Genomic DNA, 24,770 nt, shown 5'->3' on the forward strand with positions numbered 1-24,770 from the left:
TAAGCTTCTCAAGTCCACCAGCACAATGTAACCATTTGTAGTTTACTGTGCTACTGCACATCCTGCTCTGCCTTCAACACGAGTGGCACAGAAAAAAAAACTTCTGTAAAGGACAGTCATTTTCAATGCTGTAATTCTCTAGTAAATACAAACTCATACTTTAATTTACTGTTAATTATGAAAATGTCTTTCAGTTTTGGTCAAATGAATTACCATTTCTTCACTTAAATACTCAAGACATTTAATATGCCTTAATAAAACTTTTCAGGGTTTGACATTCAAAGCTGACTTCAAAAGAATGTTTCTGTTTAATAAAGTACCAAGTTTTCCCCATATATTTATTCCTCACAGAAAGACTATGAAAGACAAGGGTTGTTTAAAAAAAACCCCAACACATTAGTTGCAATTTAAAAATAACATTTAATTCTTATGGTTTGATTGAAGCCATGTTTCCAAAGTGAGTTTTACATATTCTGTGCAACATTTTACTTTCCTTAAGTGCAGAGGTACAGGTCTCAATATTATGCAGCTGCAATCGAGTTATCTGCTTGACGACCTTGAGGCTTTAAGAAAAATCAGGACAGAGAGTCAAAAACAATACAATAAACTCAAACCCACAGCCCACACATGTAAGAATAAGGTCTTTAGGAAACTCACTTTGCAATACATTGTGTTGATAAATGTGTCACTACTAAACAAGTGTGGTATTAACCATATCCTTACTTCTAAGGATTTCCAGTAGTAGCACAAGCACAGAAGACACTCAAATGAAATTTCAGTTTGGCTCACTGAGTACTTGGCAGAGGTCTCAGCTCCTTAACTGCCATCTTAAATGCCAAGAGCACCTCCATATACATTTGGAGAGCTTGACACAAGCTCTCCAGTTCCTCAGAGTTTTAAGTATCAGCATAAAAAGCTTATTGCATAAAATAGGAATGAAACTCAATTTCTTGGAGAAATGTTAAGCACAGTCACTATAGATGGGGGAGAACAAGGAGGGATTTTTAAAGAAGCCTCCTTACAGTAGAGTTTGAGGTCCTGGTAACTCCAAAGCAAAAGCAAAAGAACTCTAAAGCCTGAGAGTGTTGCAAAATACCATGTTTTTGAGGAAAAAGTCTTCTACACTGATTTAGGAGGACATCTTGACAACCATTGTGGAAGACCCACTGACTGACAGCATATGCAAAAAATTAAGTTCTACTTTTCTCTTTTGGCCAAAACAAAACTGAAAAAATGCCAGGCTTGTTTCCTGGAAACAGGATTACAGATGTCTAAATGAGACTATCTCAAGTCACATAAACCCTTCAGGCTCCTTGCTTGCTGAGAGTCCAATTAAAAAGTGAAGGCAGCAGCAGTAGAACAAGAAAGCACTGTTTTGTGCAGCTGGATTTAAATTATTCTTGAAAAGTCAAAACAAGGACTTGATCTGTTTTTTATGACATGACTCCATTGTCTTCAGAGTTCTACCACTTTAAAAAAAAAATTGCATCTTGAGTGATTCACTGAGAGGATGTGTTTTTGGAAGTTACTTAGGGAAGTGCCTGTTTCTGAACCTAGGCATATGGGTTGATCACACACTTCTTTTTCCACAAATTATGGTACTTCTTTTAGCTCACTCCATTGTACCTAAAATACAGACAACTTTAAAGCTAGTTTTATAAGACATGGAATAACAGGGACAGGTAAGCACATTCAGCTAGTTTGTCTAAATGTGACCAAATGCATGTTGCACTTACACAGACTTCGGTTGATAACACCAATGCACAACCCAAGAGTTTTCAAAACAAATACTATATTACAAGCTGGCCATTTTATTCTGCTTAGAAACACTCAACTTTGAGCAAAGCTGGGGTGGTAGTTCCCAAAAAGTGAGCAGCCCCTCAGGGAGCCTTTATACACAGGGTACTTCTCAGTGTCTTACCTTTACAAAAATGTGTGTTGGTATGAATCGTCTGAGCAACTGATTAGTGAAGTTTGGGAATCGCAGCAAGTTCACATGAAGAGATGGTAACTGCTGATACCCAGCCATCAGAGGATAGAAGTTATACAACATTTCCTGCTGTGTGCCAGGAAGGATTTTTAATCGGATCTTAAGAGAGAAAAGAAAAAAAGCCACAAACATAGATCAGTTCTGTGACCAAAAGCAGTCATAGAATCACAGAGTGGTATGGATTGGAAGGGATGTCCAGAGATTGTGTCCAACTGCCCTGCTAAAGCAGGATCACCTAGGGCAGACATGTTTACTACTTCTTTATACACTGTCTGCCTTCTGAAGATGGAAAGTTTTCCTATTCTAGTTAAACTTATTTCTACACCGAAATGCCACATTAACCATAAACATGACAAATGGCTTTTAGTCAGGCTTCCATTTAGTCCTCCTTTAAATGGAGTCAGCATCCATGAGTTCTTCCAGACACAATTTACCATACCCTAAATATCTAAAAACAGTGCATTTGTCCTCTCTGCATATCAGTGTAAATCTAATTAATAGATTCTTCACTACCAGATAATTTAGTAGGATCAGCAGATGTGACAGTTTTGTACCTGTTTAAGGCCAGAGAACATGAAAGCATCACTGGGTTCCACTGACACCTCCACATCCTGAACTAAGTTGGTCTTATTTTGCAGGTGGTATCTGACAGGTAGGGATTCTCGGACTCGACCAAATGATGGCAGATCTTTGGAAAGAAAATAAGTTATCTCAAAGACAAAAATAACTTTTAAAGTTCTATACATTAAAAAAAAAAAAATTCTATCACAAAAGAGCAGTTAAAGGTTTGGGAAAAAACAAAACCAAACCAAACCAAATCCAAACAACAAAACAAGTAGGTATGTAAAGAATTTCTGAAAAGATTTTTCACAGAAAGAACACAACTTCACTACATCTTTCCAGTAACACATCTTCACATCTACTTACAAAGCTCCCAATACTAACACTGTCCAGGAATGCTAAACAAGAAGTCACCTTGGTTGCTAATGGTTATTTTCAGCTTACTAAAACCTTATCAGATACTGTCAGGAAACTCTTAAAATATATAATAGGAAAGGATGGTGGAAGAACTTCAGTACAAATGAAACCAAACTAAGAAAAAGCATAGGAATTCTGTGTGCTCAGTGAGCAGCTGCAACTCCATTCTGGTGCAGGTGAAGTGCTAGAAGAGAAACAATTCACCTGGCCACAAGCAACTCCAATTCTCCAGGCTGTTGCTTCCTGGGATGCAGCCAGGGTGTGGGTGGATGGAACAATGGTTGCCATAGGCATCTAGAAAAACTTACTGGGAAGGCAGCACCAGCAGAGGTAACTCTGGCTTCTGTGCTACCACATAACACAGGCCAATACATGAACAGCTTTTAAGAGAATTCATTTGTGTAACTAAGGTCCTGCTTTTCCTTTGAATTGAAGAGGGGAGATAGGGCAAGGCTTCAGGTAGTACAAGTGATGGCAGAGTTTCTTTCACTAGCTCCATAATATCCAGCACCAATTTACTGATTTCCACTACAGTAAATACAAGCTCTGGGTGCTGTAAAACTTCATCAATCCTAAAAAAACAAAACAAAAGCCGAACAAAACCCAAACCCTAATCAATTTAATTCAGACATGTGTGTTGCCAAACGAGTATTACCTGCATTGACATGGAGGGGAATGCTCTCTACAATCACATGTGGTAGAGTGATGACTGTACTAACAACAGGTATACTTTCCACAGCTGAACTTCTGCAGGAAAAAGTCAAATACAGATCATGTTGAAAATTATACAACACAAATTATCAGGTGAGTACACCAAAAGAACATCACTTATAGGTGATTAAACTAAAATTACAGTAATTTCAGTGGTGGAAAGGAAAAAGCCAAATCCTTACACTAGACTGTTTAAAGTGAGGAAAAAAACACCATGGCATGGAGATAAAATAGCAGAAGGCAAGCAAGAACACCTGACAGCTCTAAATCTAAATAAAAACAAACTAGAAGAAAGATATAGTTCAACATTTGTCTTTGACTTAGCTTCTCAAGTGAAGTACTTCATGATTGGGGAAAACTGAGTGGAAAGTGACAAAATAGTTGACTTAATTGACTTAAGATCTTACACAGAAAACTTCATGGAATGTTAAAATTGTAACCATCTAGTATTTAGCTCTTAAGTGATATACGCATTTATTGAAAAGTCTAACAAGCTGTGCAGTAGTAAGATCTGAAGTCCAGACAGTGCTTACTATAGGAAGATCCCAAACCAAAAATAATCACCCCAAACACCAAAACCCCCTGAAACTCAACTCGCCATCACCCCTAAAACCAAACCAACTTATCTCCTCTCCCCATCCAAGCCAAGAAATATTTACCTCTTCCAGGAAATGACATAAGATCCAGTTGCCACTCCACTAGCATTAGTAACTGGAGGACATCGAAGACAAAAGCACTCACTGGCACTCTCACCTGTCTGTAAAACAACTATCAGCAAGATTTTGTTTAAAATAAATGCAGAATCACTACTGCAGAAGCCATCGAGTCTAGAAATACAATGACACAAATACAATTGTTCAGCCAGAAGTGCTTTGCAATCTATACCTACATAATATATAAAAATCAGTAAAGATTGTGAAGTACATAAAAGGGTGACATACACAAGTATATGATAGTTTACTTTATGAACATCATTATGAGGTCACTAAAATTTTAGTATTTATGCAAAAAAACGCAAGATAACACAAATTCAAATTCTACATTTCTCTACAGCTAATTTCATATCAACATAAGATATCACTCAAGTTCTAAAACATTTCTCTTCTCCCACCCGAATGCATGAGAGGTGAGGGAGGGAGCACAACAAGTCTAATGGCTTTGAGTTTTCACTTTCACCCTTCCCTCACACTTGAATAAACTAAAAAGAAAAAACTACCTTTTCATTTCGAGAGCAATAAGAAAACAGTTGTTTCAGGCATTCTAAATCATAATCAATCTTTATTAAGTCTTACAAGTTAAAAATAAAACAGAAGAAAATCAACCAAAAGGTGGGCAGCTGAATAGCTGGTATCTGAGGAGCTTTGTAGCTTCTGACAGCTGGGAGCAGCAACCGGAAGCTGTGAAGCACAAGGTGCCAGAGCTAAAAATGAAATCTCATAGTTAGAAGACTAAAGAATCCAGGAACTAATGGTTCTTTGCCAGGTAACCCTTGAATCTGCACAGGAACCAGAGTCTTGAAGCCCTTGATCACATGGGTGGGCAGTTGCCCCACATCAGGCAGCAATCCAGACCTCCTCACTTTATTCCAAGTTTGGATAGAATACACAAGCTTTCACAGCTGACTGAAATGAAAACAGTTTTCTTGAAGATTTTGGTCTACTGACAAGTACTCAATTTATTTGACTTTAAAGTGCAGTTTTAAACGTTGAGAACGGTAATATTTTTTTAATGCACATTTAAACAAAGTTACTAGCATCATTTAGCATAACAAAAATTAAAACGAGGCTTACTTGAACTGTTCTCTATAGCCTGTCCTGTCCAGCTTCACTTTTCAGTTTCATGACTGTAATTGTGGATCACTTCAATCTTTGGGTGCTGCCTCTATCATGTGGTAATGTTTGCATTCCAGAAAGTACATGTAAGCTCACAAACACTGGAAATACTGAGTATCTTTTCATAAGTGTATCTAGGCTACATATCAGAAGTACTTTCAGATGCTTTCCCTTATATCTATTCTCTATAGGATTTTTATTACCATCTGTCATTCAAGTCTGTTTACCTGATCCAGTGAGGTAGATCTACATTTTCAAGTGTACTGCTATCTAAGTTGTGTTTTATCAAACAACTATAGCATTTCGCAGCTTTCTCCTGTTAAGGGTTTGATAAGCGAATGCTGTTTAAAACGTACCCCTTTCTTACACCCAACTTATGCAAAAGGTATCCTGCTGATAGAATGCATGAGCTAAGAAAACTTACCATTCTCCACATAAGATTCCAGTTCATCTACTGCAGTCATGGAAGCTGACAGCTGTAGCTGGCTGGTTACAATAGTGAGAGGCCAAGGAGAGGCACTCAAGATGTCTGTCATCAGCAAAAAAGGTATATCTGCAAACACTCTGTCCAAGTGCTCCAGCTGTCAAGACACAGACAAGTTCTGGTTATTTCTAACTAAACAGAGTGTGACCATTGAAAGTGGCTTCCAAATATCAACAACTGTTCAAACACATACCTTTGTGGAGACAAATTTGACAGCAACATCAAAAGGAAATACTGTTTCTATGGTTACAGTTTCATCCTGTATAGGTAAGGAAAGAGATAGGAAGAAGACAGGAGGGGGGAAATTATATTCAGGTTCAGACCTGGCTATTGATGTTAAAGGTTATTAATGTAATTACTTTTAATGATCATTTTAACCAAGTGCTCCCTAGTGGAGAATGTACCTTTAAGATATTTGAAAACAAATAGAGAACATTTTTCCTCTGGATATATTTATGAAACTGCTCACCCTCAACTGGGCTACCATTCTGCTCTTTTACCATTTTTTCTATCTACTAGAAAGCCTTTTAAAAGACTCGGAATTAACAGCATTTAGATCAAGAACATTTCTTGCATTTCATTAGATTATCTCCAGCAACTGGTGCATCTTTATATCCTACCCGGTGACACTTGCAGAGGATTTCTTTCCCTTCAACAATAGTGTTGATTAGGTAAGAGACATAAACCAGAAACATTCTTGCACCAACCGTTCCACAACGAATATATATTGGTTTTTCCAGCTGCAAAATAAAACAGACAGTGAGGCAAGCTATACCTAAATTACAGCCTAGAGCTTTTTGGTCATCTTACTTGGCCCAAGAGGACAAGAGTAGAATAGGTATTATTTTGATCATAAAGAATCTCCTACAATGCATTATCTTAACCATGCAGTGAATTATTTTAATCAGAGTTAATACTTCTTCAGTTGTTTCACTAACTATTCTCATCTGTTACTTACCAATACAAAAGAACCCTTATTGTGTAATATATGATATACTCAACTTCCCATTTTCTAGTCACAAGTCCTGTTTGGTACACCATCTACATATCTGATCTTCTACCTTGTTGTCTCACACTTGATGACTATTACTACCTACTGTCTATTAGGCAGTGCATTTAATTAATAGTTGAGATTAGCCTCATTATTTTATTTCTTATCTCCTAGCTGTATCATGAATCCCAGAATATACCTTACTCACACATTTAGTCCAAAAGGGGATCCAGCTAAAGAAATACTGAACTAGAAGTAAACACTAGGTAAAATATGTCGTAAGTATGTCATTTACCAGTTCATATATCTGAAAGTAAACCTAGGTTTTTCTAAGAGTCTTTCATTTGTTGGTTGCCATTTTCTTAAGTGTGATACAGAAAGAACGTTTTAAGCTTTCACCTTTTCCCCTGGCTGCAAGTCTCCTACAGGGATGTCAGGAAGCAGTGCAGGAAAGGAGTCATCACATTCGTCTGTTGCATGAAGAGTTACCTGAGTTTTCTGAGTCAAGTTGGCATCTTGCCCTAAGATTAAAAACAGACTTCAGTTCCACACAGGCTTGCATCACTGAAGCATGAAAGCAGTAAGATATTAATCTCAAAAAGCAGTGCATGAGGAATTAACATTGTTCATTTGATGGAACCTTCTGAAAGTACAAGCAGAGGGTCATCTTAAGTTTAGGTTGTTAAGTTCATGTGCTGCAAGGTTTTTGTTTCAACTACTTAGGCCAGAAATAAAGAAATAAACCAACTCAAAAATCACAAATCATATCTAGATATCCCCTACTATACACAAAGCATGACATGATTACATGCTCCAAGTTTCTCTTGGTACTCTATATGAAGGAAAAAAAGAAAGTTTCACTGTTCTGCGATTCTTCTGTTTTCGAAAGTGTGGCTTAACGATTTCACATCTTTTTAAAAATAGTTCTTCCATATTTATGTTGGGAATACATAAAAACAAATGTATAGATGTTAAATGGCACCATACTTCAGCCAGAGGTTGACTAGAATAATGGCATTACTACAATCAGGTAGGATAATTTTCAAAGCAAAAAAAAGAGACCACATCTTGCCAAAGAGATCCAACTGTGGAAAATACATCACCGTCCCTATAAATTAAACGTCAAATTTCAATTGTTCTTTTAATGTAATCAGTAAGTTCATGCTGACCTTGCATATGTTAAGTCAAGATCAAGCAGGAAAAACAAAATTAGAAATCGAGACCAACTATTAAACACTGCTTTAGGAGCCAAGACCAAATAGCCAATTAAAAGAGTTTAAAGAACACTCCACTGACTTTAATGAATCATAGAACCACATAGCCTGGACAGTTGTATTTCAGAGTACACAGCACATACTGCACCCTACATGCTAGTAGCTTAAAAATATTTTTGGCTTTTAGTGTAACTGCTACAAATAGGTGTACAAAGTATAACATTTGGACTTCACATGTTGCAACTGTCAGCAGTAACTACATACAGCTAACTAGGACTTAAACATACAATATTTGCATTTTTCCCTTTTTATTCAAAGGAATACTCTCTCACTTCTCCACTGCTCCCCAAAATTCAAGCTGTTTAAAAACCAAACCACATTGTCAATGGTGGGGATAAAAAGTGGGGGAAGGTGTGGGAGAAAACTCAAAGACTATACTTTAAAAACATTTATCTAGCACTGTCCAATGCTTTCATTTCAGCAAAAGACTTGGCTCTTGGGAAAAGAAAAGTTTAGTTGTGAGTAACTAAATAAAAAGCTAGAATGGAATACAAAATTCCCATGTTTTGTTTCCAACTTGTAAAGACTTATCCTTTGAGAATACCCATGGAAACAGCACTAACAAGCCGTGGTTGAGATAACTGTAACTGAATGGGTCTGTTAGCTCTTGTTCTTACCACTAGTAGTATCTCATCATTCATAACTTCCATTTTGGTTTAGCTCTTAATTATTGCAGGAGAGCCATTTACTGTACATTTCTTTGCATTGCAGCAAGAACAAAGAGTCAATTAGTACACTCTGGGATTAAAAGAAAGTAACTCCAAATACCTGGCTTTAAACCAGCTGTAAGCTTAACATCTTTGGCTACTGTCTCCTCATGTGACTGGACTGTCACAATCAAACAATACATTTCATTAGTCAGGGCAGGAGGTTCATGACGGAGTTGAACAGAAATATTTGGCACTCTAGAAATAATCCTTTAAAAGAAAAGACTCAGTTATTGTATGCTTTTTAAATAACAAGGTTTTAAGTCTAAAGGCGATCAAAACAGCCTATTGTTCAAGAGAGTTCTGAAAATAAGTGGCCTCCAACTAGGAGATGAGAGATTTCTGAAAAGCAACATCATGGGAACAACTCTTGGAATCCAATCCCAGTTATAAGCATTAATGGTTCAGATGTTCTGCCAGAAAGAAAAAAGCATCCCCACCAGCACAGTCAGATTTCTTCTGAATACAAATAAATTAGTGTTACCCTATTTATTAATAATTATCTTCCAGCACAGTTTCTTAGGGATTCTTTGTTTGTGTAATAGTTTTTGTAAAAGAACAATAATGCTTCCTCATTTGCACAAATATCTGGGAAAAATCTGACTAGAAAACTTTGGAGAAGAGGAGAACTAATCCATAATTCATATCCGCTCAGAGATCAGTGCAAGCTTTTTATGTACTTCCAGCTATGTGGACCCTCAAAAGCCCTAAAGAGTTAAGCAAAGACATGTTAAAAAGACCATATTAAAGAACAGTCTTTCTTTTAGTTAAGATGATGAGGACTTCACAGGAGATTCACAATGATACATATTTTATATACATACACACACACACACATATATACATATACACACACATTCAAGATTTTACTCACATAGTGCTTGCCTGAATAGCCAAACTGTCCCAGTGCACTTCATTATCTGGAAGTTTAGGTCTTCGCCTGAAGGAACGTGCTGCCTGCAATGCTTCTTGAGATGAAGCAGCATCTCCACCTCCTCCATGCCAGTTCAGAATCACACATCGGCCAGATTCACTTCCCAGTATCAAATCCACAGAGGTGATCTGATAGACACAAATTTAAACCTGTACTGATAAATTTGTCTATAGATCGCCTGCTGTAAGAGTAAAGTTTTCCACCTTAAACAATCACGATATAGATATGTATGTCCAAAAAGCTTCTGGCAGCTTTGCAGACACCTCACCACACCAGGATTTCATGTCATGAAAAAGCGGTGGGAAAATTACCTGTGCTCATGTGTGTAGCTTCCTACTCTCCTATAAGTGCTATACCATTCTTCCCCTCAGCATAATTTTTTAAATAAATTATTGTATATATGAAAAACAAAAAAACCCCAAACCCTCCCAAAATGCCTTGAAGCAATACATAAGCTTTTTTTTTTCTCTTGTTTTTTGGTAGTTTCAAGAATTAAAACATTTGGAACTGCAGTGACATTAGTTAATGCTTGCCAGACTAGGAACAGCTGAAGATTTTAAGCATCAACAAAAGAAGCTGTAAAATGAACTGACAAACCTCAACCTTCTTTCCTACATCTTCAGTTTTTGCAACAAATTTGAAAGTGAACTTCCTTGTTTTGCCAGGGACTAAGCACATTGTCCCTTGTGATGACTGTTCTAGAATATCACTCTTTTGATAGGCTTCTTCCACCACACAGTATTGGTTGTAATCCTACAGTGGAAAACCAGGGAAAAAAGTTGATAAATCTGGACTTAAGACATCTTTAGAGATTAACAGCAGCATTGCAAATATTAATGCTCTGTATTACTGGATCGAACTATAGAGGTTCTTACTCCTTTTTCGACTTGAAGTTAGACTTAGCAAATAATTTCACAAGATACCCATTGTATTAATATAACAATGCAAGAACATTGAGAGAAACAAGATCCTTCTGAAACTTTAGAGAGCTCCATAGAAAAACAAAGACATGGCAGATGAAATAATCAAACTACATTTGGAATTTTTTTCCACAGTACCAAAGTAATTGTTAAGAGTTATAGATAATGCAAAAAAGAAAAAACACCTCTCCAACTCAGTATTAACATATTTTTTTTGAAAAGAACTTTATGTTTAAACCCAGTCTTATGATAAGCTTCTATCAGTAAGTCAGAGATAGGTAGAACCTATTTACCTGATTATTGAAACTGATGCAAAGCTTAGAAAATCTGATAGGATGAGGGCAATCAGCTCTCAAGTGCACATCAAACTGAACAGGAACATCAACATGAAAGCTAGGAGCAAGAAATTTTGCTTTGCACTGCACTGGAATTAAAACAAACAAAATAAATAAGAAGAAGTAGGTGCTAAGCACAAACTACAATACTAAATTCCATAAGTACATTCTTCAAATAACTGTGATAAAGATTGTTCCATTTATACTCTGAAAACTTCTGTTTGTATCTTAAGTGGAAAAAATCTAGCTACTGACACTTTACATAAAGCCACGTCACAGGATGTGTCCAAAACCTTTGCAGAGAGGAGAGGGAAATGTGCAGCAGAAAAAAATCCTGTACATTTAGATACTCTTCTTTTATAGGTAAGCTCACTCATGCCCCCTTTCTATGGAAAGTATTACTTTGCACACATGGTGCCCCCTTTTCTCAGAATCCTACTTTAAAGCACACTGGAGTGGCAGGAGTCTTTCAAAAAGCAAAGCATTCTTATTTAGTAATCCAGATTAGGGATAAAACATCACTGGCTTCTCTCATGATTTCTTATCTCACTGATTCAGATGGAGAGGGGTGCTGAAATTAGAGTTTCAGTGCTGCTGGCTTTAATACACAATTTTTTCCTAATTGATTATTTTCAAGATACAACTTCACGGAAATTTATAATCTGATGTAAATTTGCTTTCTTACTTACCAAATGGTATAAAATCTTGGACTTCTATTGTGAAAACATTACTGCCTGCCAAGGAAACACGGTCAGCCCATAGTTTTTGTGATGCTTTCACAGCAGCAGCATCGCAATCAGGTTCAGGATCAGGGCTTTCATTCTGTATCCAGACAGAGGATTACAAACAACAATGCAGGGTTACCAAATACTGACCATTATTCAGATTTTAAAAGAGTAATAGGACTTTTGCCACTTACCATTAGAACTTTTATTAAATTTTTTTCTATTCGAGATTTCTGATCTTCTTTAAGAGTAGATGCTGGTAAACAGAAAAAAACCCAAAGATTACAAAACAGAAACAAGGCCTCTTGCCTTTTTTTTGTGTGTGTGTGTGTAAAACAAAAATATTTTTCCTTTAGATTGTGTATTTCAAAACCCCTACATTCTAGGGGGAAAAATAATAATCTTACATCGATCTTCTAGTACTGAAGGATTCATTTGAAGTTTTCAGAACTTTTACCATTTTAAGCATTTCCTCTTACTTCCACTAGAACATGGCAAAAACATCTTTTTGGTTAGACAAGCATTCATAATTTATTGGAGGAAAACCTCCAAGCAGTTACATGTTATTTATGCTTAAAAACAAGAGAAACAGTAGAAAAGTCTGAAACATGCAAAGATGCAAGCTCAGAAAAAATTAGAAACAACTAGAGAAGGCAAAAGAAGGAAACAAGCTAATAAAAATAAGCATTCTGTTTGACTACAATGCCCTTTATGAAAGAAGAGCAAGAAAGTTCAACTTCCAGCACACACAAGAAGGTAGTAAAATTTCATCACAGGCATACAGTTATTTTATAGTAAAATCATTTGAAGTGCTGCAAGATTTCCAAACACATGCACTTCAATTTTTCTGTATAGGATGCATGTATTTCTTAAAAGAATACCTCTGCCCAGTAGCTCTAAGGAGTATGTTATATAATCTCTTAGCTGGGCCATTAGGTAAGAACACTTGAGAGCTATTGTCAATATGGAAGTGAGAAGAGTCCACCATCCCTCACTGCGGTATTCACACATAACATAATCCAAGAGCCTGCAACACAGTAAAATCGAGAGGAAAAACAAGTTACAAACACCACTGGTTTTGAACTTTGCAATTATTTGGTATCATTAATACAAACTTCACCTTCACTAATACAAATGCTAGATTGAAGACAAGCTTGCTGTTTACACATTCAATGGTTTACTGAAAAGAGCGTGAAATTATTGTATAAAAACCATTTACCTCATGGATTTCCTGTTTCAGGCTAGAACAATTTTCACATGAAAACAGGAAAACTCACCTGTACGCAGTTGCTGTAGTAAAACAGCAACTAGACAGAAGAATCTTAGTCCAGCATTGCATTAAAAATATGCTTTATTATTGAACAAGTAGAAAGTTTTAAGAAAAACAAACCAAAACCCCACAATAAAGTCTCCTTCCAAACTGAATTTTTTTCATGTTCCTTAAGCTGAGATGTTTCTCTTCCCTCCTACCTCCTATTCCCTGCTCCCTTCAAAGGTTTCAAAGAATATAAACAACACATACATCAATCTGTATCAGGCAAAACTCTGCACCTTAACATGGTTTTAATACTGAGCAATATTTGCTACTAGTGGTATGGCAAAGAAATGGTTTGTTTCGTTGTTTGGTTGGGGGTTTTGTTTTGAAACAAATAAAAACAAACAAACACAACCAACCAAATCCCAAACCAACAACAACAACTTGGCTCAACCGCTCAAGACAAGAGCTCTGGCATACTTCAGACTGCCTAAACAAATAGGAAATACTTGTTTGTACAAAATTAGGCTTGATGCAAATTGATCTGTTTATCCTAATCTGTTTTCACCTCCACATAGCTTCCTGTTAGCTAGGAACAGTAAACACATATCTCCTACTTCAAACATACTCCCTTTACAACATTGGATCTTTGAAACCTAAGTAAAACACTATGAGACTTCTACTTAATATGACCATGACTGTTTCCCCTTAAAGATACAAAGTTGAGCAACCAAGCATAAGGCATCTTTCAAAAAAGGCATTAGCTGTACCTCAGCACTAAGCTTTCCTAACTCTGTACTCATTCATAGCAGAACACTACACCTATGAAGAGGATTAATTTTGTTAATTCCTTGGTATATAAACAAATTAAATTCAGCAACATTTCCATATATTTTAAATTTTGTAACTACGAAGTCTGTAATTAAATGTAAATATACTTACATTTGTAATAAAAATATAGTCAGAGTCAAAAAGAGAGCAAGACAGCGCTCAATGATCTAGACATATTTGCCCAATAAGGCAAATCTCCACATCAGCTTACGACAGAAAGGTTTTCTACTTCAATAAGTGATTCATTGTATCTGCTTTGCTTTCTTTAGTAAAAGTGGAGTTCATGGATTCCAAAGTTTGTGTTTCCATCCAATCTAGCACAGACAGTACCTTAGACGAGCTTCCAATGCTATTCCATACCAACAAGGTATGGGGTCTTAGTGATACAAACAGCACATAAAAGAAGCAAACATGGATGGTACTCACTTCAAGGCTTTGGCATAATCTTGAGCGTAGTAATATTCTTCTCCCATTTGAACCACTGATAAAAAAAAAAAGAAAGTTTCAGACGAATACCAAAAGTCTTTGCAAAATTAATTAAAAAAGAAAAAGTATCTGTTTATCTGTACTCACTCAAATGACTTTTCATTCTTGGACACTTGTATTTCTTGAACTGTGCGACGGCATTACTCAACAAAGTGATTATTAGCTCCTAAGAAATAAAACCATTGCTGAGATCATTACCTATGCAAAAGGTAGGAGAGCATTGTAAAACGGGGGGGGGGGGGGGTGTTACAGAATAAAACTTACCGAGTGAAGGACGTTTTTCTCTTTCAACTGTAGCGATAAAATCCCCATCTTCTCCTTTTCAGGATCAGAAAGATCAAAGCCTGCATAAGACAATGAGAAATCCATGAAACAGGAACTTTGTCCCAGAAGGGAACTATTTCTGTGGTAAGCTATACGCAATGCAAGCTCCAACTCAAGCACGCTTAAACCTTCAAACATTCTTTCACCCAGGAGATCGATATACTTCTTTAAGAAGTCATCAATCTGTTCTAGAAGGGAAACTTGGGAACAAATATCTTGCCTTTGTTTGAAAAGTTATCTGAAGCTACCCAAAAATAGCAAACTACAGGAAGACAACACAGTCTTTAGACTGCATCTATTAACATTTAAATTGTGTCTGTTATGGCAAATTTGCAGCCTTTTTCCTACCTGATCTCAAGTAAGGATTCAAGCTCATGATTCTTTAGCAGTAGACAATGTCAAAATATGAAGAACTGTATAGGGCTTTAAAAGACTAAACTCTTGCTGGAACAAAAGACTCCTGAATTTACTAAGAGGTAAATTTCTCTTAATCTTAAATGGTTTAACCTTGGCACTAGATTTTAAACTAATTTTGTAACAGTAACACTTGAAGATTAAACAAAAAAAGGTTAAACAGTACTGTATTTACAGTAAACTAAAGCTTTTAAATGAGGGCAGTGATAAAGTGGCAAAGCCCAAAGGGTATGCAGAGAATAAAGAATAGGAGACCAAATGGAGAAGGAGAAAGTGAAGTAAAATCTCAGTCAGCAATAAAGATCTCAGAACCACATGTGTATTCATAAATAGCTCACAGCTGTACATTCCAAGTCTGAATTTCTGAGAAAGCATCCTCCTTAACATGAAAACCATAATTTCCAGCCTTACATTATGTAAGTCCATTACATCCTCTTTTTTTAGAAAAAAAGCAGTCATGAGTTCCTGCCTGCAGCTGACAAGATACAGTATAGATAGCAGGATGTATTTATAACAGTTGCATTCAGGAGCAGATTACTTCTGCAGTATCCAGTTCTGCAACTTCTCTTCCAGTGCATTTCACTACAGTCAGGCATTCCTGCAGCACAATGATTACAGGTAGCTTTGGAAGCAATAGAAACAGAAGAGCAGCAGAGCTTCAGTACAGCCTATGCAACTTTGCTGAAGACCTGATTCTGCATAAATCTTTTTTCTGTCTCCTGTTTTTCATTTTTTATAGAGATCAAACACTTCCTGCACTGCCAAGTGACACGTTCAAACTGTACCACCAACTAACAAGAGAACGAGGTTTGTATCATTGGAAAAGGGATTACATGCTGATGTCCACTAAGTCAGCTGGCAGGATCAGCAGCTAAAGAGGTTTGTCCAAACTCAACAGATACAAGCCCCCAGAAACATACTTAATATTCCCTGCCGCCATGGTCTTTGCCCATAGAAGTCAAGCACTCCACTTTGTGTTTCCAGGGGATCAGGACTGGGATATACCACAGAGGACTGGAAATTCAGCAGATACAGTCATTAAAAAAGGGTTCACAATTCATTTTAAAGCATTAAAGATTATTTGATGCCCCAAAACACTTGCACATAAAAGAAGAAATTTACTTTACATATAACCTTTTCAGCTACCTATATAAAAACAGTACTCCAAACATGTAAATATTTCAATCTGGTCTGACATCCTGTTTCATTTACCTTCATTTGTCTCAAATATTACTTAAGAATAATTGGGCAATATTATTTAAAACTAGCTGCTAACAAGATAATCCAAGAACAACACATACATAGCACCAATAGGAAGAAAGATACTAAAAATAATTGGGACGTCATCTGGAGAGTAACTACGTATGTTATTGCATATGTTCAACTGACTGCAGAGATGGGTTTTCCACGAAACTCCTACCAGGCAAGTGTCAAAATCCACACACCCCTTTTCCCCCCAAAACAACAACCACCACCACCCACACACTTGACATATACTAATGCTCTCATTTCTCTGCTTCCTGTAAGTCACCAGTTGTGGTGCATGTGTATTTAAAGGTACCAGTTAAACTAAAGAGGAAGCTTTTAAATATCCAGAAATGAAGAAAGTACTGTATTTTTTTAATATCTAGTTTTAAATGTCAGAATTATTTGTAATAAGATAAACACTAACATATTTGTTCTGAAATATAACTTTTCCAATATATAACATATACTTGTGATGTTAGCAAGCATCAGAAAGACACACACCGTTTCCTTGAAATTATTTACACATATTACACATTATTCCACTACACTTTCAGACTAAAGCATTGCTTAACTTACTACCTGGTTTTTCTCCCTCTCAACTTACATCATGGTTACAAAGCATACTTGCTAGTTGTTTCCGTTCCTGTGCATAATAGGCTGCCTGCTGGTAATAGAAACCTGGATTCTGCGTTTGAATCGCTGTCAATCCCAGCTTAATTGCTTCATCAAACAAGTCACCAAAAGCCTGAAATCTATTAAAAAAAAAAAAAAAAAATCACAACCAAGATTATGTACAGAACAGCAATGTGAATTGAAAGGTACACTTCAATTAAAAATCCTAGTTAGTCTTAAGGTAAATGATATTTCCCTGAAGTTCTGCATCTGAGTTCTGCAGCTGCATTTTTTTGTCATACCCTGTTCACTCCTACAGAAAAGTGGTCAATCAAAGCAAACCAGAAAAGCAGTGTACAGTTTTCACAGTGTAGCATATCTCTTTCTTAAGAGTTCAAAATTTTTATCTAGCCTAGACAAGTAAAACAGTGAACTTCACAAGGTTATGTAAGAACTAAACCAGATACACTACTAAGCAAAAACATACTGTTTAGACATCCAGGCAGCATGCTCAAAAGCCAGCTCTGCACTTCCTATTTTTTTCTTGCACAAGTCAATGTGTTTCCTGAACTGAGCAATTGCATCCAGTGGAGTATTATGCTGGAAACAGAGGCGACAGATCTAGAAGAAAACAAAATAAGAGGAATAACTATGCTGGCTGCTAAGGAGGAGCTTTAACAAAAGAATGCTGTTCACAAAAAAACCCAAATAAACCAATTTTATTTCTTTTTTGAAGACCTCAAATAGCACAGAAACCAGGGGGAGAAAACCAGATGTAAACCATAATGTACTACACCTGAAACCATGTGGTCCTCTATTTCATCTAGCATTATTTTTCTTCCCCTTCTACCCCAAGTCACCAATGGAGGAGTTCATAACTCACAACCAAATTCAAGATGGCACTGCAGAGCCACCAGGAAGACCATTATCTTCAAAGTCTGCAGTCTGCCAATGGATAGTTTTGTTTTACCTAAAAGCCCCCAGAATACCACAAAAGTATGGTCCAATTGCTAAAGAGCTACTTTCCTCCTCCTAACAAGCAGTAACTGTACTACACTGGCTTAAGCTTTGCAAGATGACAAAAGCATTCAAGGAACAAGCAACCCTTACTTCATTCCCACTGTACAAACTCCAGTCCTTCAAGATATTCCCAAACTTAAGTTAAAGATCTTTCTTCTGTATGGAATTCAGGTCTTGGCAAGTCTGAGCATAATTGTATTCCACTGACACCTGTTGTTAATCCCTCTCCTTCATCAACATGATTGTTTAAGTAAAGGTTGTCAAAGATTAGAAGTGCACTTTGTTACCTTATAGTTTATAAATCCTGCCATGGTCTTGATTTCCAGTATGTTTGTCTCATGGGCCCTCAATTCATGCACAAGATTATAGGCAGTTCTGTAGTTTCTAAGCAGGAATACTTCAGTTAGTTTTAAATCATGCAAGACAGTAAAATTTAAGGACAGGGTTGCCAACAGCAGAAAAAAGTCCTCCACTCAACGTGTTCTTCCCAATGAAGAGCTCACCTCTCACACATTTAAATAATTTTCATACAGGAAAATATTTATCATAATCTATGGCTTAGCAGTAATTTGGGGTAGAGAAGGTGGGGGGAGATTACACAAGCCTTACTTGAGAGCATTCTGTGTATCCTGTTTCAGCTCACTGAAGAATGCTATTTTGAACTGGTGTCTAACAAACAAAAGCTGCAAAACACAAGCAGTGTACATCACTCTTAAACATCTGAACATGCCTGTTACCTACAAAGCAGATAGCTGATCATATAATACAGCAGCTGACTTGACAAACTGACTATGCAACTGTTTCCTAATAATTCTCTCTGATGCAGCAGTGATGCTTTCAAATGATTGAATCTATTCCCTGGAATAGGGGAGAAGCTTTTTAACACCCCAAAAATCTCTATACCAACAGTGCTGACTACAGGTTTGGAGCTTAACACTTGGATCCCAGCTTCCAAGAGAGAGCTAGTAATGGCAAAAGAACATTGTTGGTTTGAGCACACATTTAACAATTTGATAAGCAAAAGTTGAAGTTGCACTTGATTTGGCTTTTTAAGGTCTAAATGTCTAAGAGAAGCACTTCCCACAACTTAAGATACTACATTCAAATAGGTTAGACCATACAGTAATTATTTTTTTTTAATTGGATAACTTCATTTTGGGGGCTGCAGTTCTTCCTCTAAAGATGATGCAAGGAAGACAAATAAACCTAAGAACAGAATCACAGAATCAGTAAGGTTGGAAAAGACCTCAAGGATCATCCAAGTCCAACCTGTCACCCAAGACCTCATGAACACTAAACCATGTCACCAAGTGCCATGTCAAATCCCCTCTTGAACACCTCCAAAACCAATAAAAATCAGAAAATAAAATCAGATTTGCTTTCTGTACTGAGAGAAAGCATCTTAAGATGGAAGACAAGGGATAAAAACATTTAAGTACCCAAGAAACCTTACTTTTGTGTTTTAACATGCAATGTAACTTGCATAGTATTTAAAAAAAATAGGGCAACATTACCTGATGAGTGGTTTTGTTCAAGAACTCCTTATGAGATTTAACTCTTCGTATTTCTGTATAATAGTAAGTCTGTGCATGCTCATAGAAAGCATTTTCCAACCTGCAACAAAGTTGCTTATAAGTTTCTCTAAGTTTCTCCCACATACTCTTCAAAATAAATTACTTTTAATCATGATTATTTTAGGGTTGGCAAAGTAGCTTGAGGTATTACTAAACTGTTCTATAAGTTACTGCACAGAATAAGAGTCTGCAGACAAAAGCCCTTCATGACATAGAACAAGTAGGTTCAAGAGCTTTATATAGGGAATTTTCATACAACGGTCTCTAGTATTTAAGACAAGAAACACAGTGGGCAAACTATTCGGATTTTGCAAGGCAATAGAAAGTGGAGAGACCCTTCAGCTAAAGCAAGCAAATCTTGCTGAGGCTCCTGGGTTAAATACGAACAGGTTGGCACTTTAAGAGCAGTTCCCCCAAAGAGGTCAAGAACTTATTTGCCTGGACTGTAGTGGGGGAGAAGTGGAAAGGAAAAATAGCAGTAAATAAAATTATGAGGGCACTGACAAGTTTTCATCATTCTGTCCAAACACCAACAACTACTTGGGTTGCAGGGGTACAGTCAAACATGCGTGTGCAAGATAAACAGGCAAGGCAAAGGGATAAAGGAGAAAGACAAAGAGGCCTAGAACACTGAATACAGTGTGGGGCTGAGAAGCACCTAAGAAGCATGTGTTGTATGACCAAATTATAAGGAGTAAATTCAACTAGAACAAGAGCAGAATCTAGGAGAGGACCACATTTGATAGCACTGACACACAAAGAGATGAAGTACCAGGTCCATGATTTGGCCAAGGTATCATTCTTTTACTACTATGAAATCTTAATTAAAGAAAAACAAACAAATAAAAACACAAACAAACCAACAACAACAAAATACATATGTATATACATATACACCCCTAGAATATCAGGAATTTTGACACAATTACATGCTCAAACTTTTTTTTAATGTATGTGAAGAGCTATTAATCCCTAATGATACAGACTGATCTTCAAACATGGAGACAGCTGCAAGTCTCATATCAAAATGCCAACTATATGCAGTCTGCAAAGGCTTACACCAGTTAACATGCAGTAAACATGCCCTCTTTAGCCCTGAGACACATGGAAAACTAGAAGTAACAGTTGCTTTGTTTTGATCAATCCTAGTAGGTATTTGTGAGCAGCATGGTTATGATAACAGTGTTGACTTACGTTGATAACTGTTTACATATGAGTAGGACTGTGAGAAGAGAAAAAATTAGTATCTAAGATCATGACCTCTCTTCTCCCCGACCATATCTGGAAAATTTTTAATTAATTTAAAAAACCTATGATTTGCCTTAGTTTGAGTCCTTCTTTTTAAGCCTACAAATTATTGTCTTCCTTTCCCTGTTCCATTTTTGAAAGGCTTTCATAATTCAATTGCAGCTGTATTCCTTGTAAAGCACGAGGCAGTAAAAACTGACAAAGACATAGTATGTGCAACAAGATAAATACCACTTAGTACAGAGATACCTATACAGCCAGGAAGCAGAGCAGGGCTGGGAAGGGAGCAGGGAGGAGAGCAAAGACTTGCAGAGTTACACCTAACAAAATACCTGTAGGGAAAATTTAGAAACAGCAGGGCCAAAACCACCACAGAGGTAGAAAAGTCCACTTTGCTTCAACTTGAGTTGAGAAAGGGAACATCTTGGGATATCTAATAATGATGTTTCTTTATCTCTGTCAGTATCTCTGACAGTCATCCTCCTGTTTGTTGCACATGCTGTGTGCATTGGTGTGGATGCACTTCAGTTGGGTTATTGATCCTTCCACCTCTTGGTGGGGGGAGAACCCCTAATTTCTATGTGACCATTGACAGGTGCATCCATGGTTTCTAACACATCAGCAATTCTTGCGTCTTCGCTGGCACATAGTTCTTCATCCCCTACCTCCACTAAGATGGCAGACCAAAGGATCTCACTAGCACTGTTCCTCAAACACTGGCATGCTGCCAGTCAAAGGCTTACCTCTAGCAAGCCTGGTTTTATCCCTTCTCTGCCTTCAAATCTAGTTTAAAACACTTTCAATGGGCCCTGTTAACTCCTGCGCAAAGACCTTTTTCCACCTTTGAGACAAGCATACCCCATCTGCTGCCACATAAATCAACCAATCATCAGCAAGCAGAACTAAACAGTGTTTTACAGTCACTTACCTTATAATATAACCAACAAGATGATCAGTGTGTGGAAGTACAAAAAGGGACTTTCCAGAAAGGTCACAAGCGTTACATAAAGCTGCTGCCCTCTCTGATGCAATAACATCTTCCCCTAATGAAGACAAGGAGAGTACAAGTCAGCAGTATGCAGTGCAGTAATGCCAAACTGGTTCAAAAAGCTTGACCAGTGTAAAGTCTGTAAAAATAATGTCATACATATAAAACTAAGATCACATGCTTCATTACTTATTTCATGGCACTATGTGCTTCATCCAGCAGAACACAATGCAGAAACTTTCTAGAAGCAGCTTAGCTAGCAACAAGCTATCAGTATGGTATTTTTTTCACCTTGTTAGGGAATTAAATATCCTGTGTCTTGAGAAACAGAATGGCATCCAGAGAAGACAAACATATAAGCCAAAAGGCTTCTGCAGGTAGTAAATACCTTCTCTTCAAGTTCTCATTGCTTTCACAGCTTTTCTTGATCACAAGCAAGGTTTAAAATGCAACTTGCTTACACAGAGACACATGATGTGTATTATGCTGGCAAATAATTTTTGATAGTGTATCAAAAGATCAACTTGGACTTAAAAGAGGAAGACGTTAAGGGTAGAAGTGTCAAATGTTTAGGGTCAACTACCCTAATCATTTTTTCCACTTGTACACCTTCCTGCAGCCACAATGTATTTAATGTTTGTAGGTGATATAAGACTGAGAATTGCAAATAATGTGACAAATGATAGTCAGCTTAATCCATCAGGCCTTCTGATGCAGAGTTTCCTAGTACCTGGAGGTAACGGTGTTTTTTTCTGAATCAAAACCACAGCAACTTTTGTATTTCTTCCCTGTAAGCTTTGCCTAAAATGAAAACGAACATGGCACAGCATTAAGGTTTCACTTCTTACTTCTGAACAATCAGAACAAAATGAGATTTTAGTCTAGACAAAGTACTGAAAGAATATTATGTAAGGAAGAAAACAAAACGTGAACATGCTGCATCACCCCTAGAATGGTGTATTCTCTTTCATTTTCAGATGAGACAGAATAACTGCACTGAGTTTAGCAAGCAAAACTTCAGGGGCTTTCACTTAAGAAACTTTTATAAACAAGCCAGCAAAAAAAGCTTCTTCACTGACAAGTTGTACATTAAAAAGCCAAGTTCAAGTTCCCCTTAACTTGTGTCTATGAAAAAAAGCATTTACATGCATTAAATGCAAAAAGTATTCTGCAATTTACACCTACTACTACCTTTGTAGTACATTATGAACAAATTAAAAAACCCTACCTGACAATTTCAACTCGAGTAGCACATTCTGATTGTTTTTCTTTCCATTGTGGCTCATCCCAGTCTAGTTCATAGAACACCACCACAAGCGCTGGAACCAAATTCAGGTGTTTGTTCATCCAACCAGTCTTCAGGATTCCTTTTGGAATATACCATTCATAGGATGTCCTCTGAAAATATTGGGGATTAAAGTAAGCTACCAAATCCACTTGCGGATACTTACAGCAGGAGAAAGGGAATTGCCTCTGTGTACTTGTCACTTGAGAATACATTTGTCATCCTTTTTTTTTTAACTCTCCTCTCAAGCCTTTGTCTCCTATTGAACAAGGCATACACTTCACTACCTGGCATCAGGGCCTGATGCCTGCGATATAAGCAAAGAATAGACTGCAGGTTGCCTAGAGAAAATGGTCAAATTCGGAAGCATGTTTCACACTCATTCGTGAAAGATCAGGCTCAATTTAAAAGTGAGCTCTCTAATGGAGTCATAAGAGACATGCTTGGATTCTTTTTCTTTTCCAGTATCACAGAATTATACTATTTTCCAGGAGTTAAACCCATTGACACTGCTTTTTAACTGGCATCGCAAAGTAGAAAGTAGAAATAGTCTTTATGCAGCATTTCACTTAGTTTAGGCTTTACACTTTTTCCCAGAAGACTCATTTCAAATATCTTGGGTTTAGAGTTAAACTTTGGGTTTCATTAAAGGTCAAATTTTACAAGTATACCTTAATGTTTAGTAAATGAGCAGCAAATAGCTTAAAATGTAAAGCATACCATGCTATCTGGCTTATGAGCTAAACCACGGTGGTTTCCTATGTTTCTCAGGCTTCAGGCTCTCTGGCGTCCTCTCCCAACAGTGGGGGCAGAGACCGCAAAAGTCTGAATGGTAAGGTGTGCCAGTGCTGCAAACCTGGCAGATCAGCCCAGAACTTCACTATGGCCCCTCCCCCCGGGAGCCACCACCTTCGGCACCCCCCACCCCAGGTCTACCGCTGGCTTCGCTTCTGCTGCATGGGCAGGCGCTTGAACACCGTGAGCGAGCGGACCCGCCAGGACGGGGAGCAGCCGGGGCACACGCCGCTCGCTACCTTCGTCCTGCACTTGGGGTACTCGTGGTCGCCGGGGAGCACTTTGAAGGAGATGGGGACGCGGTCGGCCCGCCGGTTGGCGCAGAAGGCATCCCACACGGCCCGGTGCACGGCGTTGTACACCACGTCCAAGCCGGTGAGGGTGACAAACGCCATGGGCCGGCAGCACAACTCCACCGGGAAGTCCCACTGCGTCGGGGTCATCTTGCTCCTGGGCAGGCGGCCTGGGAGGAGGCAGGAGACCGACACTGAGCACGGCACCTTTGCGGCCCAAGCCGGCCGCTCCTCCTCGGCCCGCCTCGGCAGAAGCTCCCGGCTACTCCGCCGAACGCTGACACAAGGCCGGGACAGGCCTGTCCACTCCCGGGAGGCCGGTAAGTACCGCGGGCCGGAGCTCAGCGCCGGACAACAGGCGAGAGAAGCCGCGAATCACTGGCTATGTCGCGGCCAGGGCGAGGGAGGGTCGCCACCTCAGGAAGCAAGCACCGGGCATCGGAAAAGCATCAGAAACGACCAATCAGCGCCTCCGCTCCGCCGCCCAGTCAGTCAGCAAGCGCCTGTATGAATACG

At 38.0% G+C, this 24,770-nt stretch overlaps 1 protein-coding gene across 1 annotated transcript; it reads right to left on the bottom strand.

Annotated features, from left to right (window-relative positions):
• Nucleotides 1-521: 521 nt before the first annotated feature.
• TRAPPC11 (trafficking protein particle complex subunit 11) lies at nt 522-24,404 on the bottom strand. The gene is made up of 29 exons (XM_054383086.1): nt 24,201-24,404; nt 23,110-23,279; nt 22,612-22,682; nt 21,822-21,936; nt 19,586-19,685; nt 18,681-18,754; nt 18,359-18,455; nt 17,539-17,672; nt 17,044-17,191; nt 16,112-16,205; nt 14,718-14,797; nt 14,541-14,619; nt 14,394-14,448; nt 12,763-12,908; nt 12,076-12,137; nt 11,846-11,978; nt 11,115-11,245; nt 10,499-10,654; nt 9,842-10,029; nt 9,029-9,177; nt 7,386-7,507; nt 6,616-6,735; nt 6,189-6,254; nt 5,936-6,092; nt 4,339-4,447; nt 3,624-3,715; nt 2,545-2,678; nt 1,922-2,089; nt 522-563 (listed from the first exon to the last, which is right to left on the bottom strand). Exons 1-29 carry the CDS (start codon nt 24,402-24,404, stop codon nt 522-524), a joined length of 3,396 nt encoding a protein of 1,131 aa, XP_054239061.1.
• Between the last annotated feature and the right edge of the window lie 366 nt (nt 24,405-24,770).

This window comes from Indicator indicator, chromosome 8 (genome assembly GCF_027791375.1).
Source record: "Indicator indicator isolate 239-I01 chromosome 8, UM_Iind_1.1, whole genome shotgun sequence".
Lineage (NCBI taxonomy): Eukaryota > Metazoa > Chordata > Aves > Piciformes > Indicatoridae > Indicator > Indicator indicator.

Coding starts and splice junctions, on each gene's coding strand:
- TRAPPC11 (XM_054383086.1), bottom strand. CDS start 24,404: ATGACCCCGACGCAGTGGGACTTCCCGGTGGAGTTGTGCTGCCGGCCC. Junction 18,755..19,585: donor TGAACAAAACCACTCATCAG/GTAATGTTGCCC, acceptor TGTGTTTTGCAG/CTTTTGTTTGTTAGACACCA. Junction 6,255..6,615: donor TCCTCTGCAAGTGTCACCGG/GTAGGATATAAA, acceptor TTACCTATACAG/GATGAAACTGTAACCATAGA.